The sequence below is a fragment of the Melospiza georgiana genome, chromosome 3 (assembly GCF_028018845.1).
Source record: "Melospiza georgiana isolate bMelGeo1 chromosome 3, bMelGeo1.pri, whole genome shotgun sequence".
Classification (NCBI taxonomy): Eukaryota; Metazoa; Chordata; class Aves; order Passeriformes; family Passerellidae; genus Melospiza; species Melospiza georgiana.
In genome coordinates this window covers 8,938,743-8,959,523 of record NC_080432.1, presented here as the reverse complement: position 1 = coordinate 8,959,523, position 20,781 = coordinate 8,938,743, and the positions used below count along the sequence as shown (strand labels likewise).

Sequence of the window (20,781 nt, the reverse complement as noted above, 5' to 3'; positions counted from 1 at the left end):
ACAGTTCCTTACCTTATTGGTTGTCTTGATCCCTATGAAGGTTTGTCCCAGAGGTACAGGTCGGAAACGGCCATCAAAGTAGAATAATCCAATGTAGGGATTGACGTGTAGAAATGTAGCAACATCAAGATAATTGGGTAATGTAGCTGAAAGGCCCAAAATCCTAATCATGCTTTGTGTAGATTCAACCTATTTAAAAAAATCAGAAAAACTGTAAATTTTCCAAGTGTTGTAAGCCAAGGAGTTTTAAAACATCCCTTGTAAAACATTAATGTGAAAGAAACAGATAACATTTTCCACAAAAGGTGAACAATACATGTGAGTTGGTGATTATCCTGTATTGAAGAAACCGGTTCATTCTGCAATTCTATCAAATCTTGCTTATTCATCTTTCCATTTTATTGTACTTTTGTCCTCCAAAAGGTGAGCTAGTCATTAAATGACATAGAGGAACAACAGCAGAAAACTGGCTTTGTTAAGAAGTCCAATTGATAAGCAAAACTGTGACACATGATTTGGTGTCTTTTCTTCCTTACTCCACATCAGACCACTGTTCTGGAAAGAAAAAGGAATTTAATTTTTGCCACTCCTCCGTTTAAGGTTTTTGCTTCCACTACTCTCTTAGACAATGTATTCTAGTTCTCTGTAACTGGCATTTTATTCTAATTTCTTCTTTTTAAAAATCTTTAATTCCTCAAATGTTTGGTTTACACGCCTTCCCATTTAATAAGGGACAGAAATGGTGCTTTACAACTAAATGTTCTGTTCCATACAAGAGTCTGCATATTATATGTATTTTCAGGTAATTTTCAAAAAGAATGAAAACACACAGAAGACCTGAATGAACAAAGTACACAAAAATTTTCCCATTTCCTTCTGGAACATTAGGAGCTGCGTAGGCTGGCTCACAACCAGAATAATTATTTAAAACCAGAGTTCACAGTAATTTTATTATAAAGCCTTTTTAGACACTGTAACTGAAGCCATATATAACATTCTCAAGTAGTCTCAAATGGGTGAATGTCTCAAGATGAGTAAGGCTGGTAAATTTCACCTGGCTAAATCCTAGTCCAAAAATATGAGGCTTAAGATTTTGATTTACTCACCTGTTTTGAGTTCAAGTGAAAGGAATGCAATTAAAACAGTTAAATTAAAAGTTTCCAAAATAGATGACTAAAAAATAAATGGAGAGCATTCTCAAGGAAGACAAAATAATACCACACCATAACCCAGACCTGAAGAATAGGAAGCACACCAAAATATTAAACTAAGTCTCAAAATGAACCATGGACCCAAACACCACAGACAATGAGCAGACCAAGTAAACCACTACATTGCCTGGTAACAGACATGTTCTAGGGCAAAATTCTGGACACCAAAACTGTGGCTGCAAACAACTAAATGACACAAAAAGAAAAGCTGCAGACCAATTCTGCACTTGCACAAGAGCAGTTCTCCAAAGAAAACCTCCATCCACGTACAATAAAATATTATATGTAAATGCAAACTAGGACAAATGAGATTTCATTTTCTGAAGTCTTCCATCTCCAGGGAACAAAAGCAGTGTTCAAGAGCACAAGGAAGTTTTCTCACTTCTTACACAACTTTTTTTGGCTGGATTACGTGATGACCTAAGGGCTACAGTCATCATCAAGCACACAGTTTTGAGGTGTTTGAGGTTTGGGGCTTTTTTGAGAGGTGGGGGAGGTTTGCAGGGTGAGTTGTTTCCTCCTTTGTCTGTTTGGGTTTTTCTGGTTTTGGCATGGTCCCATGGAGTATCACATCCTTCTGCACCGACCTTAGTGTCTGCAGGGCTGTTTCTCATGTTGTTTTTTTTTTTCCCTCCCAATGGCTGCACACTGTTTTTACCCTTTCTGAACCATGCTTTACCAGAGGTGCCACCACCTCTGGCTGGTTGGAGCCCCCTCTAAGTGGCCACAACTGGCTCACTGAGCCCCAGCCATCCCTCCCCACAGCCGCACTGCAGCCAACACCTGGGCATCTGTGGTGCAAAGCTTCTCATTCACTCAGTGCTTATACACTCTATTTTTAAGCTTGGAGCTGTAAGCACAATTACCACTTGCTGATATATGTACCCTGTAGATTGTTCACAATTGCCTAATAAGTACAGCAATCTTAAAGTGTAACTGAGCTCCCATCTGGAAAACATTACTTGATTTTGCTAAATTCAATAACAATATTTTTTTTCAAATCTCCTAAGAGCCTGAAAGCACTAGTTTGAAAGTATGCTTGCTTCCATCTGAAGGCAAGAAAGCATTTAAAGTATTTAAAGTATTTAAACAATTAACAAGAATATTGCTTAATAACCATGGACATATGTATTTTTACAGCAATTAAATGTAAGATGTTTTTTCAAAGATCTCTTTTAAAATAAAAACAGTGCCTAGAGAACAGTTACAATTTCCTGAGAGCTGCCACTTTCAAAACCTTAGTAAAAGAAAGAAGCCACTTAATGTCACTGACCTGGCAGGTGACCCTGGAGCTAAAGATCTTTCTGAAAACCCTGAATTAACATTCCACATGACAACTGAAGCTGACAGTTAACACAAGCAAGTAATTAACATTACTAATAAATTTAGAGCATATTTTTTAAACCCCTTCCACTAGACCAGGTTGTTCAGAGCCCCAGCACTTCAAGAGATAGGACATCCACATCTCTGGGAAACTTATTCCAATGCCTCACCACCTTCACCGTCAAGAACATCTTCCTAATATCCAAACAAAACCTACTCTCAGTTTTAAGCCATTCCCCCTTGTCTTATCACTACATGCCCTTGTCAAAAGTCCCTCTTCAGCTTTATTTTAAGTGCCCTGCAGGTACTGAGATGTAGTAAAATGACCCAGGTGCCTTCGTTTCTCGAGGCTGAACACTCCCAGGTCTCACCACCTTTTCCCAAAGGGAAGGTACTCCATCCCTCTAACCATCTTAATAAGACTTTAATCATTCCATGCACTTCCTTAAGTTCTTTTGAGGCCATGAAAACAAAAAATCTTTATTTTTTTACCATCTACTTTTGTATTTGCTCATAAAAAATATATATAATTTATATAAATATATAAAATAATCAAGATATAAAAAGAGGGACACTTACACTAAAATAAAAAGTGTATCATAACAATCCTTCAAATTATTTAAGTACAGATCAAATTCAAACCTATGTGTTTAGTTTATGCACATCATTGCATGCTGATAGAGAACAAGGGCTTTTATTCTTTTCATTATACATGGCAATTTAAAAACAGCAGTGACTAACACTTGGCTAAACTTAAAAAACAAAAAAACAAGACTACCTGAATATGCAACCATAACACGAGTTATTTTTTGCATTTTCTCTGTGATTATAATTCAGTTTCAACTATGTATCTATTATTCATCTATCCAAGCACTACAGAAACTTGATTTTCCATAATAGTTTTTTAGAATTCTAGCACATTTTTGTAACAGAGTTCTCTGCATACATTTTTCAACTACTTTTCTGACTTCCCCTTAAAGACCAAGCACTTACATCTTTTACTCTCAGGTGCTTCTAAAGAACACTAAACCTTGAAAGTGTACAGATGTCTTTTGCAAATACAGATCATTCAAAAATTAGTATTTTTCAACTAGTGGATCACTTATTATTTGATCCTAGAAGTCTCAACTAGAGGTTATACCTTCATATACAAGAAACTATGAACCCACAGCCTTTTCCTGAAATGGCAGCAGAAAATTACTGATATCACAATTAGGATGACAAAATTTTCTGTTTACATTGCATATTGGAAGTGGTGGTAGGCAGCTAAGTGCCTTTTCTTCACTACTGAAACTCAGCCTCTAACATTTCATTCTTTATTTGTGTTTAATTATAATAAGCACCATTTGAAACTTAGGAGGCTTTCCATGTAAACCTGAACTGACACAGTATTTGCACACCAGGTTCTTTAAAAGCCTCACTATGTTTTACTGGCTTGATGTCACACTGGAAGTGAGAAATAAAACTGACATTGCTATATTTAATTGACATGTCTAACTAGTATATCTAATTCAGAAACATTCTTGATGGCATGTGGAGAATTGACAGCATTCAAAGAACACAATTACCACACCATGAAATTCCATGTATGCAGAAAAAATAATCAGGAGACAGCTATCCCAGTATCGATTTCCATGCAAGCATCATCTGCATTTTTGCTGTAAATGATAAAGGATCAGCCATGGGAAGTGCCTCTCTGGATTGTAAATTGATCACAGCAGGATCATTTCCTTCAAATAGGTTTTTAGATTTGCATATTGTTACATTACAGCCACCACTTGAGAGCATACAGTGTGTGCATAGAGATACTCTTTTATCTGACTTCTAAAGTTCTTCCTGCACTTTGTCATCTTGGCAGCCTTCCCATTTCCATATATTAAAATATCACATTCACAGAATGAATTACAATCAAGCTGGAAATCGTACCTCTGATTGTTCAACTTGAGCACAGAATTAAGCGCAGCAGACAAGTTTACACGTTTTAATCTTTGAAGAACTGTCTGCTGGTTAGAAATTAATCTGATACTCAGATGACCCAGGATCAGTTCAACACACCCTCTGCAGTCAGTCTTTATGCCCTTCAGATATACACTAAAGACAAGATACTCAGAAAATCAGACACAAGCATGTCTTAGCTTGTAGTGCAGATGTGCAAGAAGATGAACCTTAAATTAGGTCCCCTGTTCAGTGGTAGTAATAATGAAGTACTACATATGGGGGTTCACATTAGTTATTAGTTGGATACTATCCTACACACAGAATGGCTCACAGGATCTGCGCTCTTCATCTGAAAAAAGGAGAAAAAGAAATGGAAAAAGAATTGAGTGGGGCTCAGACATTAAAAAAAAATTTAATGCTTCAAAATTACTAAGCAGGAAGTTTGTTAGAATGCTTCATCAGTATTTATTTGTTTGTTGTTTGCTAGTAATGAAAGAGTTAAATTGTCAATAAGTCCACATAGGTGCAGTTGTCTAGTTTTAAGAACAGAAATGGAAAAAAACAGTGAAATTGCAAAACCTAAGTACATAGTAAAAATGCAATTACTAATACAGTTTTGAAGATTCTATATAGGACGTTATCTACAACTCACTCTGCACAGAATGCATTTGTTACTAGGCAACCATCTAGTTAAGTAATTTTATTAGTTTTATTCTGCATCCAATGAACCCTGAAAATACTGTGATCTCAGTCCTCCATTTAGAATACACTTTAAAATCTAGAGGTACTGAAAAAATGTAACCACACAGAAAGCACCATTAGAAGCCATATTATTCTCCCTCAGCAAAATATTAGGAATGCATTACTTTGTTTTAAGAAATGACATTTTGCATATATCTATTAAGAGATTTCTATACCTGGCACAGTGTCAGTTTTTCCTGACTGACAGAATGCCTTTTCATGCTCTGCTTACTGTTTTGTTTCCTAAACTAAGAAACAAAAAATATCTCTGAACCTTTCTACAAATTAGTTTCACTGCTTTACCATAATATGAAAGACCACAAAATGTATGACAATCACTATTACATTTTAAACTCCACAGGTGTGTCACTAAATTGGAAAACAGTAACCTATCAGTAATAAAAAATGAGATGCAGAATGACTTCCTGACATCCCTTCCATGCACAGTAAGAGAAAAGCTTCTGAAGATTAATCAAAATGTCTGATACATAACTATTTTCCAAACAATGGAGATTAGGTTTTGTTTCAAATAAGTAGTTTTAAAAAAATAATTTTTTACACAACAAAAGATAAGATAGACTCATGTAAGACTCCTTAGACATACAGCTGCACGACATACTGCCTAAAAATAGCATCACAGAGTAGCAAGAAAACATGTATTAAATTTATCACAAGCTGATGAACTGACAGATTTTAAAAGAACTTATAATTGAAAAATAGCCATTAAAAAGGGATTCCTCTAATTGCTTTTTAAGCCTAACTATTCAATAATTTTATTGATGATATGCAGTACAAAACAAGAAAATGTTAGCGACAAGAAAGGAAGGTGATTGGCAGAATTAATATAACTGATGTGTGTCTCAGCCATACAGATAAATCTAGGCTGATAGCCCCATTCAAACTAAATTTCTTTTCACTTAGCTCATTCTATAACAGGCCATAGCTGCAAAATGAAACACTATTCTCAGGAAACATTCTTGTATCAATGAGCTAATCCTGCAGCAGCTATTAAGAGGTTTGTCTGAGGATTTAACAAACAAGTACCTGAATGCAAGCTCTAAAGATGTGTGAACAAATTAAATACGTGCAGTTCTTAAAGGTATAAAAGGGATAGAAATGCATAATTGAAGGGAATCCCTCTACCTCTGTATCTGCCAGAACCAAACGAACACAAAAGTTTTATCTATATCCAGTTCTGCTGCCATGTTTTACAAATACAATTGTGAATATAGGAAAGTCCAGTGAAAAAAAGCCCCACAACACTATAGTTTGAAATGGATAAATTATTGCAGGAGGCTTCAGTAACCTTGTTTGGTTTATCCTTTAATAAAAGATGCTAGGTAACTTGGTTAGTTTATATGTGGAATATCAAAGTAACAAAAGACTAACAGAAGTCACTTAAGAGAGAACTGAAGAACCCAATGAAATGCCATGGTCATTCTAGTCCCAAAAAGACCCTTATAGGAACTACAGTGGGCCACCATTTCATAAAAGATAGACAGATCTAAGCCGCTGGTTTTTTGTCATTAGCTATCAATCTTGACTTTTTTTTAAATTGATCAAATTATAAAAGCCAAGAATGGGATTCCAAGCACATAAAAATTCCTAATTTGATAACAATTAGACATTTGGCTTTGGGTGAGAAACATCTGAACTTGTTTGCCAATGATCTCTAGTAAGAGGTAAATAGTGAACGAAAGGGACAGAAAAAAAAATAGGTAGAGGAAATTACAAGGCACTACAGATATTGAAAATGCAAAGAAAAACAAAAGAAAATTATATTATAACTGAAGGGAAAAGCTCCTTAAATAGGGGAGCATGAGGAAAGAAAGCTCAAAAAGGAAATATGAGGATTTCCAGAGGAAGAAGAGCTCAAACATCTTGTGACTGCTGCAAAGCTGCCTTTGATCTTCACTTCCCCAACAAGCTCCTCCTTTCCTGATGAGTAAAAGGTGCAGCACAGCAGCTCTGCTTGTGGAGTCCTCTATTGCCTGCAGGAGGCCTTTCCCATCAATGTATTCCAGGAATCTCCTCGATTCCTTGTACTGCTGTGTTAGCCCATCTATACTAAATTTGTTGATCTGATAGAAAGACATAAAGCAACTGAAACTTTAATTGGAAAATGAGCCAGTTCTGAGAAACAATATTTCTCTGTCTAAGATGGCAGCTTTGGTATCCCAAAATCTGGGAAAGTTCTTAATATGGATTTTCTTTTATTTAATTTATCATTCACATATTGAGAACAGGTATTAAACTTCTGTATAACTCAAGCATAATATTCAGTATGCTGTTTTTGTGAAAAATACCCATAAGCAGCAAGGAAGTAATCAAAATCTCTGAATAATTATAACAAAATACTTCAGTGGCCTGTAAAAACTGTAAATTTTTCTCTTTTAAGCTAATAACCTTAGTATATTACAGTAGTGTGGAAAGTTTGATTAAAAAGTTTAAGCATTTCAGTTTTACATCTGCATTATGCTCTGGATTAAAACTTTAAACATCAAAGCTATAAATTGGATTCAAATAAGTTGTTTGATGTTATACCTACAGTATATAACAGAGCTCAGAGCAATTTTCCCACCAAAATGTTTAGCAAAGTCAATTTAAATCACTTGCAAAAACATTCTCTAAAATTTGAAAAGTGCAAACATGCACAAATATGCCCTTCATTCTGCTATGAGTAAAACTGTCAGCAATTCCAATATATATGCTCCTTCCAGGTTTAAATAAAACCTAATTCTAAAAAATGCCATAAGTTAAAATGAGCGTGTTAAAGTCTTACAGTAAGTGGTGTGACTCAGTGTTCATCTGGGGGAAACTACATCAATCATTCCAGTATTTTGAGGTACAAATTAGGACAGACCTGTGAATGCATCAGGATATTCCTGCTTTAAGAATGCATTTGGACAGCTGTATTTTTACCTCATATCAACTCAGATCTCAAAATATTCTTTTCTGGCACAGTTGTAGGCCCAAGTATCTAGATGAATACTAATTCTTAAAAAGACAAAACCCCAATCCACTGTCTTTTTTTTCTGTTGTACACCATCTTATCAAAATATTCCTCATACCTCCAACGAAACAAGAGAGATGCCTTGTCTCTAAGACAGGATAACAAACCCTGCAAAGGTAAAAGGCACTACACTGCACATCCTGACCTGCACAGCAGTCATGACACTGTCTCATATACAAGCTAGGCAAGTATGATTCAGATGGAACTACAGGTACATGCATTATTAGAGTTGTTATTAGTGATTTATGGAAAAGGCTGAAGTAGTATTCAAGAAATTTATCATGGTTTATCATGGAAGAGATAAAAGAAATGACTGTTTTAGGTCAGATCAAAATTATACTGTTTGAATGCCCTGTCTCCTGCAGGAGCCAAAAGTGACAGTACAGAAAGTGGGAAAATGTCAACGATATTTACCAGAACAGATCTCAGCTACTACAGCCTCCAGTTCTGATCTAGTGACAACTGCTCTGCAATGGATTTTCTTTTGAATTACTTGTCCCTCTACTACACATGAAGAGAAAATAGTCAATATTTTGGATGTCTGAAACCAGTATAAATATCAGGTAATTGATTTCAGCAATTACAACAGTGCTGTAATTGACATAAGGACATTTCAGATTAATATTGTCCTTGGGATATTTTTTGTTTTTCAAGAAGTGAACAATTACTCGTACTTCCTGTGTGCATGAATACTGAACAAGTATGATATTTCTATAGATATCAATGAAAAGTAAGTTCTATAACAACTTTCAGGAAGGTTGGAGAGGAGATTGAAATCATTGAAGACAGAAGGACATTCTCCAGCGATGGGCTAAATATCCTGGCTTTTTTTCAGGCTCCAGGGGCATTTATGAATTTCTATCAAAATACTATCAATAAAATGGAATTATGGGCAAGGAACAAAACCAAGGAAACACAACAATATATTTATTTTCCTCACAAAGTAATATTAAAACATTAGGTGTGATTTTTTTTTTTACACTTTGAGCATATATAACAGTATTTTCACTAAACTCCAGGAAAATTCTTCTGAAATCAGATACATTATGTTATCTTTCTTTATTTACTGCATAAAAGTTCCAGTAACTTCATAGCTGTGGATGTATACTGCAAACTTCATAGAACTATGTCTGCAAGCTCAGATGCTGAAGTATAACATTTCAGTGTAATTTTAAAAAGTAATCCTCTTATTATTTGTTTTCATATTAAAAAACCAAAACAATTGTACAAAACATCTCCTGTTTCTTTGTCCCTGGGCTCTCTGGGAAGCTTGCCATTTGAAATATTTTTGTCAGCGATTGTTTTCTACAGCACAATTCCAAAAAATTCTACAAGTAATTTTGCTTTCTTTTTAACTGTGGTTTTTTTTAGTGTACCTTTATACTGTAAATTTTCCCTCTCCTAAGGTACCTACTTGTAAAGACACATATGGGTCTCCATTACTGTCTTTCTTATCAAATTAGAATAAATAAGGTAGTGAGATGGTCAGTTTCAAAACTTGTATATTGCTTAATTTCCCAACTGTTTCCCTTAAGGAAGGGTTACAACTGGGTAGCTTCAGCTCCAGATGAATTAAATTCCAACTCGGTAGGTAAAACAAACCTTGAAATCCTAGGAGATTAAAACATCCTTTTTTAAAAGAGCTAATTTTTTAAATGAGTGCAGAAGCAAGATACTGCTGTATTACATTAAATGCATATAGATAGGATTCAGCACCCAAACCATAATTGCCTCAGATTTTATGTCCCCTAAGTTACCTACACAGGCTTGACAGACACAAAAGGGAAGGATCTAAGGGAGATTTGTGTCCAAACAAAGCAGAAATGGAATGCCAAGCTGAGTAATGTAGGACGGATAAAATGGCTCTCAACATCTATTTTGGACAGCTGAAGCCTATCTTACTAGTCTCACAAAATTTCACAGTAAGAAATGAATAAATCTTGCAATCTGATGTGAAGAAAATGATTATCATCATCACAGCTAAAACCTGAGAGGTTTACTATAAAGACATCTAAGGAAAAACAAAGTTATCAAAACCATTTAAGAAAGAAAATACAACACCAAACACCTCAAGTTTAGCATCTTTGAGGCACTCTAAACTTAGATTCTTCTAAAGAATTGTTACTTATATTGTTCTTTACACAGGAACTTTACACTTGCAGTACAAGATTAGAGCAGACAATAATTTCATTCTGTTCTTAGCAGAGCTGGAATCAGATGATTCAAAAAGCCTTAACAAGGTTACTGTAGCCTTACCAAGGGAAAAAAGCATCTTGAAAGCTAAAATGCTTTAAACATTTAATATGCTACAAATAGAGCCATAAAAACACTAGTTTCAATTTAATTTGCTACAGGTTACATATATGGGTAGAGTTTTGCTGTTCATGAAAAAAAAAAATGCATTCAATCCTCCCTCTTCCCATTATTTATTTTTCCAAAATCCTTCCTTTTTATTTATCCTCAAATTCCATACTTTACTTTACTTGTAGAAGCACATCCCACTATTGACACCAACCTTATTTATTGCCTAACTCTGAATTCTTCTTTTGTACAAGATTCAAGAAAAAAATCCCTTTTCTCCTTTTTTCCATTTCTAATCTTGGTATTTAGAAAATATCACTAAATCATAGAGAAAAAAACCAGGACCATTTATGCTAGACTAAAAATTATGTAGTATTTTTCTAGCAGTGCTGAAAGTTTTATCTAGATTTAACACACTATTCTTAATTAAAACAAAAAAGAAATTCTACTAGGAAAACTGCTAATTGAAAATAAGCATTCCTGGCAAGAAAATCATTTCAATTCTGATTGTGTTAAAACATTAGCCTGATTATTATTTGCTTAAAAATGTTTAATTTTCTTGTTACTTGTACAGTAGAATAAATTAGGCAAATAAATTATAAGGAACTGAACTATAATAAATTATGCATCTTAGGAATCTGACAGTTGTTATAACACAGAAAGAAAAGTAGAAGACAAAAATAATCCACATTCTTCATACACAGCTTTAAAACAGAACAGCTGTAAAATAAATTGCAAACTGCCTAAGCCTTTCTCTTTAATTGTCTAAGCATGTTACCTTTTACAGTGACATCTATCTATTCTTGACCAAAACAAAATTATTTTAAGGATTTTTTCACTCTTACCTGTCGTAAAGTACGTGCTACTATACTTTCAAGTACGGGTCCTCTGTCTTCATGCAGTAGATGAACTTCATCAAGAATCAAGAGTTTTACCAGCTGAGAGAGGGCTACATCACCAACACTTTTCCTTGTCACTACATCCCATTTCTCTGGAGTAGTCACAAGCATCTAGTAGAGCAGGGAAAAAAAAAGAAATATTAAGCATATGCAAATTTATAAAAATATAGTAATTTAACATACAGCAGAGTAAATGCAATGTAAAACTTGAAGTTATCTTAAGTTTTACCCATTTTATATATGAGACAGTTGGCTGCATCTACATGTGTTGGATAGCGATTAGCAGAATTCAGTATGGAAAACTATATGGAAATATCAAATAATAACTTCAAGTTGTGCCCCATTTGTATACATTTTCCACATGAAAACATTGAAACAGCTATCCAGAAGGAACTACTTATATAATCATTCAATGGTTGTGTTTCACTAAAATAATCTGTGATAAAATATTTCCAACCCTCTTCACAGCACAGTAAACAACTAAGACCCTCCCCTCATACCTAAGCTTGACCTGATAGCTCCCAGTTGCCTATGAAATGCTTCCTCCCTAAGGCATACTTTCAAATTTTACCTTTTGATAGCTTAATCCTTGCACTGATAAAACAGATTGAACAAGTTCCACCAGTCCTGGATATGGTAATTTCCAAACTTGATTGTTTCATGTAGATATGTCAGGCCATTTCTCCAGCCTGTCAGTGTCCCTCCACATGAGAGCACAGTCCCCTGGTGTATCAGCCTCTCCTGCCTGCTCAGTCAACCAGCACATCAACAAGCTTCTTTACGAGGATCTTACAGAAAACACCATCAACAGCTTTGCCGAAATCTAGGTAGACAATATACACAGTTTTTCCCACATCTATCTGATCAGTCACTTTTTGATAAAAATTTATCAAGCTAGCCAAGCATGTCTTCCCCTTGCTGAAGCCAAGCACACTATTCATTACAGGATTTTCTTGTCTTTCATGTACCTGCAAACTGTTTTATGATTAGCTGTTCCATCACTTTCCCACATGAGGCTGACCAGCCAGGCATTCCATGGGTGCTACTTCTTGCCCTTGTTGAAGACAGGAGTGACATTTGCCTTTCTCCAGTCTTTGGTCCCTTCTCCCGGGTACAATGGCTGATCAAAGATTATCAAGAGTGACACTGCAATGACAGGAGTTTCCTCAGCACTTGTGGATGCAAATCAATCAATCAGACTATGGACATATGTGTCCCCTGTTCTCTTAAGACCTGATCTTCTTCCACCAAGGGTACACTTTACTTTCCCCCAGTTGCTGGAACTCAGGATTCCTGAAGGCTGGCCTTGCTAGTAAAGACTGCGCAAAGCAGGCATTCATTATCTCAGCCTCTTCTGTGTCCTGTGCCATTCACAGGCCCCCTGTCTCCTTCAGCAACAGCTGCAGACTGTCCTTAGTTTTCCTTTTGTTGCTTACCTTGTTTTCTTTGATATTCCTGAGCAGACTCTGTCTGGACTTCAGCTTTCCTAACTTAAATCCTGGATGGCCAGGCAATGTCCCTGTATTTTTCCCAGACTGCATGTCCTTGCTCTATCTCTCTCTTTGCTGGCTTCATTTTTGTGTATAACCAACCTGGAGCAACTTGTTCATTCCTGCAGGCAAAGCTCCTATTATTCATTTTTGCCCAAGTTCCTATTCACTGGGATGGGTCTTAAACTTGCAAGAATATTAACCAGCTTTCTTGGTTTCTTGAACTCTCTCCTCCCTCCAGGACTTTATCACATGGGACTTTTCCAAGCAGATCTCTGAAGTGGCCAAACTCTGCTCTCCTGAAGGGTGGTGAGCTTCCTTTCTGACCTGTTCCTCCTCACCCTCAGGATGCTGAACTCCAACATCTCATTGCTGCTATGGTCAAGTCTGTCTTCAATTCTGACATCTCAAACAAGTTCCTCCTTCTTTATGAGGTGCAGCAAAGCACCTCTCCTCCAAGTCCTATCTACACAGGGAGAAGTTCTCATCAGAGCACTCCGGGACCCTCCCGGATTGCTTGTGCTGATGTTTCTTTCAAAATATGAAAAAAAATCTTTCTTACAAAACACATTTATAAATACTTTTTATTCTCTTGGTCTTCTCCACAAGATATATTCTGATAGTGTTTATTTATTCCCCTCAGAAAAATATTTTTCTCTGCACTGTCACACAATATTGTTCCAGTCCAATTATTTTACCATCAGAATATATCAGTCTTTACTAATTATCAAGAGCTACTCCTGAAGACACTTTGTGATATTACAGAAAAAAGATGTTAATTTCCTGCAACATTTAAAACTTTACACATGAAAGACTCACTGAGTCACTATTATCTCAGGGAGTGGGGGTATCTGGGGGGGGTATTTTCATGGCTTGTTTAAATATTACTGGGTGCATTTTGTTAGCAAATAGAGATTTTTCAAATGCTTGTACAAAATAGTACGTGTAAAAATGTATGTCCATAATTTATGAACTGAAATGTAAAACTACTACAGATGCAGCTGTTAGCACTTTAAAATGAGCCATATCAACCACAAAATATTAGCAGCTGTACTTCCACAGAACATTAATTAGCAAACAGTGAGGAAATATATTTAGCAATGCATATTAAGGCTTTAAGGTGTGAAATACTACAAATGCAAGCTACTTAGCTAATTTGCTAAATCTAAATTGACAACATTCAGATCACAGCTTTTTTTTTAATGTCAGTCATGTTATCAGGACACATATTTAATATTGTATCATTAATTCTTCTGTTTCTGAGTGATGACTAAATATCCGTTATAATGGTGTTTTACTTTGATCTTATTTTAAAATAGCAATGTATGCAAAGCAATGACCTGAATTAAAAGCTATACCAAATGAGACAGTATATCAAGTAAGAAAAGAGATCTCCAGAGAATGTTTTGCTAGAGAATACTACATTTATTTTTCAGACAGAAATAACAGTTGGGGAAAAAAATTATCAAAAAAACCCACCCAAACAGATAAGCTTTGTAGTTGCAAATTATAAATTTAATTCAAATATATAAAATGTTATTTAAAAATATCAGCTAAAAGAAATTGCTATCCACAAAGACTAACAAAGATGTTTTTCAATTAAAATAATAAGACAGCATTATGAGTCGTCTCATTATTAGTTTTAAATGCAGTAGTGGCATTTCTTTTCATAATTAATTTTCAGAGACAATATATTTTATCCTTTAGAACCAAAACTCAGATTCCAGAAATGGATTCTGCTTTTTTTTTGGGGGGCAAGAGAAGGACACAGAAAACAAATATTAAAAAATCTTTATAATTTTTTTTTCTTTTACATGGACTTGAGTTCTCAGCACACTGAGAAGTGTGTTCATTTACATTGCTATTTCACCACTTCACCTCTTTCGGTATTGAAACAGCTAGAAAATAAAGTGTCACATTTGTTTAATGAACTGCAACTCATGCAAGATATTTCAATCTGGTTTTTGTATTAGGATATGGCTGAATAGAAATGGGTTAACTGTCAATATTTTTACTGTCATGTTAAGGTTCTCTATGCACAGACTTCTCTTTTCCCAGTGTATTTATGATTATTGTTTGTTCTTCTACACTGACTTTTTCTGTTAGGGAAATATGGGCTTTTTACAAAGTCTTCAGTCTTAAGTGAGCATTGCCAATCAATTTCACTGTTACACCAAAGGAGTTACCTGTTTAAAAGAAATAATCCAAGTATTTAAACTCAAAATTAGGTCATTTAGCTTTGGGGTTATTTAACATAACCCTAAATGGTTTTACATAATTTTCAGGTAAGAACTCAAATAAAAAATTTTAATTATTTCACTTTGAAAAATTATGTCAAGAGGGACAACACTAACTGATAACTTCAACACCAATTTACAAAATTTCAAGAGACAGTGAAAATGCATTTTTCTACAATTGCATGATTTGCTAATTATTTTTGTCAGCTTCTCTTCAGTCCCCTGTGAAGCCAGATTTCATGGTGAAAGGAAGTTACATTTTCACCACAGTTTCAGAAGATCAACATGTTGAAAATGCTGGGATTTGTCATTGTTTGAGGGTTTTCCTAATCTGAAAAGGCCTATTGTCTTACTAAAATCAAATGATCTTCCATTAACTTCTATGGGGCCAACATTCATTTCTAGCAATTGGCACACCCTGGAAGGTTTATGTTTTCAATAACTTACTCTCAATTATTTGAATTTCTTTGCTACTTTTAAGTTCTCCCAAATACATTTTGTCCATGACTAGTATCTGTTTTCTGCTTGAATAATTAGGACACACTCTGAGTCTAGAAAAACTATTGTTAATTCCCTCAAATTTACACTCCCACAGGTCCAAACCACATATGTAAAGATTTCAGAACAAACTACATAAAAAAGTTATAGCATGCCATACTACAAAATTTGCTGCTTTTAAGTTCTTCAAGACCATTTTTAAGAACAGTTTTTAGCCATTTCAGCCTTTGTCTGTCACTCATCTGACCTGTCACCCTTTTCATATACACAACAATAACTCAAAACTCAGATGCACACCTTACCTCCTCCCCAATTTCTTGATTATTCTAGTTGCCATAAAATAATCAGAAAAGGCTTGGATCACTCTTCCTATGTGCCAAATATTCCTCAAACCAGGTATAAAGTACTGGTTGACTCAGATCTCAGCTTAAGCATCAGCTTGGATGATGGGAAAAAGCCCCATGCCCTGTGCTTGAGGATGCTCAGTTAATTATGAGATTACACAGATTTCTGTAACATAAAAAGTACAAAAGTACCTTGTAATGAGACTGGGTATTCTGAGTATCAGCACCATTACAAGAATAAGCCTGCATGCTACCATCCTGAAAACAGAGCAGCAGCAGTACAGTGCCTTCACTGTGCACCAAATGGAAATATGGGTTCCTTTACTATATCAAAACAGTGAAAACATAGAATAAAAGGGTACCTACACACACACACACACACACATACACTCTCTCTCACACACACTTTCAAACATTTGACATATAAATTTGAATTCATATTATTATACACACTGAGCATTAGAATCTATCATTCTTTCTCGAAAGAAACTGTAGAATAAACTTATGAACAAATCCAGAGGCCTTTGCATCAGGAAAATACAGTGGATACCAAATGATCATAATAATAAAGGTTGTATGTTATGGGAAGTTTCCAAAATGAAATTATCTTCCCAAAGCTGGATCAAGATCCAGAAACGTATCATAACCATACACCATCTCACCTGCAGCACAATAAAGATATTTTCAAATTTAAGATACCTAAATAAAAGCACTATTTCCTCTTTGAAACCATCCAAATTCTGATAAATAAACAGCAAACATTTAATTTATTTTATATTTCTCTGTAAAGTTCACAATATTGCTTCTCAAAACATGGATTAAATTTGCAAGAAATACAAGTTTCTACTGTAATTTCATCCTTTATTTGCTTTATCCTCTTAACAGCTGCCTCTTATTCATTTTGCATTACCATTTCTTTGTACCTTTCCCAGTTTCTATTAAGTAACTCTCAATATACCAGTATCCTTAGGAAAGAAAAAAGAAAACTGAATCTTATTACACAAAAAACCACTCTGATGCCTGCGGCTACGTGAGCATCTGTTCTCTAAAGGCCTCCTCCTGTGCTCCTCCTGCTCAGTGACCAATGATGCTGGAGTTACTTTGTTAGTAGCACAAAAAAGTCTCATTGAAGACATGACAGCCAAAACTAAGGGGAGGCAGAGACAGAAACAGCTGAAATATAACCTGGAATTAACTGAAATATTTATTATGCACTGGAAAATGCTTGCCAGGTATTTCAGAAATTTGCCTTTTAACAACATGCAACAGTGATTAGATTCTACTGGGAAGAATTTTATCACTTGCAGATTAGAAGGAATTCTCTTGCTAAAATTAAATATGATGAAATCAAGCATAATTCAAAGTAGGGGAATTTCAAACAGAACTGTTTTCTGAAGTGTCTCAATGATGCTGGAAAAGAAACAATTGTAAGGCCCAATTCATTAGTATATACAGGTAAAGAAAAAACATAGCATAGGTATGAAATACAAGCCCTATGGATCTAACAGCTTGGGAAGGCAGGGAGCCAGCCCCTTTCTATGCTCACCTGCATTAAATTTGTCTCCAGCACAGTGATTCACCATGAATGGATAGCAATAAAGAATTCTGCTCTAGCCACTGCTGCTTTATTGTTACTATTCAAAGACACTTTCTCAAATATCTACTTCTGTCGATTTCTATTAGTAGAACTTCCTTGTCTTTATTGTTTTCACCTTGCTACTGGTCTTCCCTACGCTCCTGCTCCTCTACACACATCTACAACTTCCCCTTACCTCATCCTAGGGGAAGCTTTGCTCAGTCACAGCCAGCACTCCTCATCTTCTGACAGCTTTTTGGCAAGGGGGCAGGGGCAACCTACACAGTTTACTCAATTCATGCTGTAACTATTTATCTTGGTGGTTTGTTCTGGCAGGGAACTCACTGCCAGATCTTAACTTCTGCAAAAATCAAGACATGTAAAACTGCACACAACTACACCCAGAGCAGACACTCATTGGAATGCAGCATGTTCTGCAATTCTGTAGGCAGAGCTGCTATTCTGGGGCTTCATAAATTTGAAAATGTTTCCCTTCTAATAAGTGATACTTTGGAGTTTCTCACAATTTTTAATATTAGATAGCTGATATCACACCCCATGAGGGACTCATTACCAGTTTGGCACTCTTTGAGGTAAAACTCCATCAAAACATGTTACAAGAGCAGCAACCTGCAAGTCATTTTCATAATGCTGGTTTTATTCCTCTTTTATTGCATGCTTACTCTGTGATTTATTCAAGCATTTAAAAAACCTCATGTGAGCTGGAGCTCAGGCAGGGAGTTGAATAAACATACAGAAAGTAAAGCAGAGGGCAGCAATTCAAAACAAGAATCTGAGGTAGGAAGTAATAAATAATGAATGCAAATATTTTGCTCTTCATAGATCAGAAACAACCATCTGATGATGTGTTTAACACAGTTAAAACAGAATCATGTTTCTAGTAAAGCAGATTCCTTACCATACAAAGATATGCAGATGACAGTATGCCCATTTAGTTGAAGAGGATGTTCTAACAAATCTGAATATGTATTTGTGGTCTAAAGTAATGTCAATACAAGACCATATATACACAAATAAAGATTTATATATGTATATGCATCTTAGAAACATTTAATAATAGGGCTACACTTACAAGAAGTATTAACATAAAAGACTTGAGTTCATCACGCTAGGAAGACTTACAAAAGAGGTGCATTATATTGATGCATATTAGAAGCAATTAGTAAGTCACCAAAGGTAACAGCAATTGTCAATCAACAACAGAAATCAACAAGGGATTGTAACTGCTGTCACTCAGATCTTAGAATATCCAATGACTTTTTAACTGAAGCAACATAACTCTGTTCAGCATGTTTTATTTAAAAATGAGTCCTAGGAAGGCATAATGCTTTCGTTCCTTTACAGAACCCAGCTATTCCACCTAATGAAAAGGCATGTGATTGTCAATGTACAAGCACATTGACTTAGCAGAGCAAGATACTTGTGACACATTCTGTTGAATTGATTTTTTTCAATATTAGTTTATTTGTTGCATGCTCAGTTTCACAATTATGACTAACAGATTTAAGTTTGTATGTGAAGATTTAAAATTTTATGCTTTCAGCACAATCCTGGATGTCCCAGAAATTACAAAGTTCATTTAGAAGTTCCAGTACTACTTTTAGACCTCAATACAACAGACTCTGACACAATAAAAATAAACTAGATAAAACAGTAGGAATAGTAATTTCCTTTTGTTGTTGATGTGAAAGCCCTTACCTTAAGTTTTTTATAGTCTTAGTAAAAGAATATGGAGTCGTTTACATGCGGAGTAGTTACATGAGTCTGAGATTAAACTACAGAAAACACTGTATATTAGAATCACAATAGTTGTACCGAGTAATAGGATATGAGCACCTGCTCTCTGTATTCTATTTTCCCCAGATAAAACAGTCTATTTAAAGTCAGTAAAAACCTTATTTTAAAAACCATAGCGAGGAAGAACAGTTTGCATGATTTTGTGAAATTCATCTCTTATATTGTAAGATATATAATTAGCTACTCAGACTTCAAGTTTAAATAATGATCTAAATATTTTTAAGTAGTTTGATCCAAAGCATTACCCTCTTTTCCTGTTTGCTGTTAATCAGTTCAGCAATTATAGTTTTACTAACCTCTGATATGCTACTGTCAGGTCTGATTGATACCAAAAGCTCCCTTAATCGAATCTGACAACTCTGAGCAAGTGCCTGTCTCTTGAGACACTGCATCCAGCCTGCTTGTTTTCAAATCTGCACAGTGTTATTTTGCCTTTCCTTCTCCCCTAGCCCCTTTTTCATATCTGACAGAGATACAACAGAATAACAACAAAACATGACTGTAGAATACATTGGCGTATGTTTTTATATATCATTATAGCAATACTTGGGATAAAATTGTTAGTTTGTTTAAGAATTTACAAGGAAAAAGTAAGAACAAGGAGATTTCTTGGAAATTGAAGTTTCTGAGAAACCCACTATTGTTGCTTGCTTGGTGGTTTTGTCTGATAATTGTGGGTTTTTAAAGTTTTTTCTTTTTCTTTTTTTTTTCATAGCTGCAAGGAAAAGGGTTTCAAAGCTATTACTCCTCTGTTCTGCAAGGAAACTTTAGGCTCTGGTTGCACAGCTTCAGGAGACAAAGATAAAAGACTAGTTCAGCTCCCAGTTTTTTCAATTTATTTATACTGGTATGCTTTTAAGACTCATCACAGGGGTCCTTAATATCTCATTAACTGTAAATATTAAAAGGTTCAGAACAACTTTTGTTGACATAATAATAATAATCTTTTATTTATTTATTTATTTATATTTTAAGACTACCCAGACTTTTCCCCCCTGTTCCGCTCCTGTCAAGCCTTACCCCAAGATGTGGATTAACCCAACTTTATGTGAAAAAGGACCAAAAGGCAACATAGACATTTTGTTGCAAATATCCTTTTTCACACACCTTTACTCAACAGTTTTATTTTCTATCACAGATTTGTATACAACAGGGAACAAGGCCATGTTTTTGTCACCAATCAGGTTTTTTCAAGAATCAGTGCAAGCCAATCACTGCAATCACTGATATGGAGGCATACTAAGTGTAAGACGAAGAAAAAAAGGCCTTGGTTCAGTTGAGATGCTGATATTAAACAGAACTGCATTAGAAGTCAATTTTGTGACACTAGTTTACAAAATGACAACTCAAACACCAATTCATTTGCTTGCGTGCAAATGTGATTTCACGAAA

At 35.2% G+C, this 20,781-nt stretch overlaps 1 protein-coding gene across 1 annotated transcript in view; it reads right to left on the bottom strand.

Annotated features, from left to right (window-relative positions):
* ASCC3 (activating signal cointegrator 1 complex subunit 3) overlaps positions 1-20,781 on the bottom strand; it is a 250,697-nt gene that overhangs the window by 145,408 nt on the left and 84,508 nt on the right. The window contains exons 11-12 of the mRNA XM_058019769.1: positions 11,373-11,537; positions 13-189 (exon numbers count right to left, since the gene is read on the bottom strand). Coding sequence (XP_057875752.1) covers positions 13-189; positions 11,373-11,537 — 342 coding nt within the window. The remainder of the gene's footprint in view (positions 1-12; positions 190-11,372; positions 11,538-20,781) is intronic.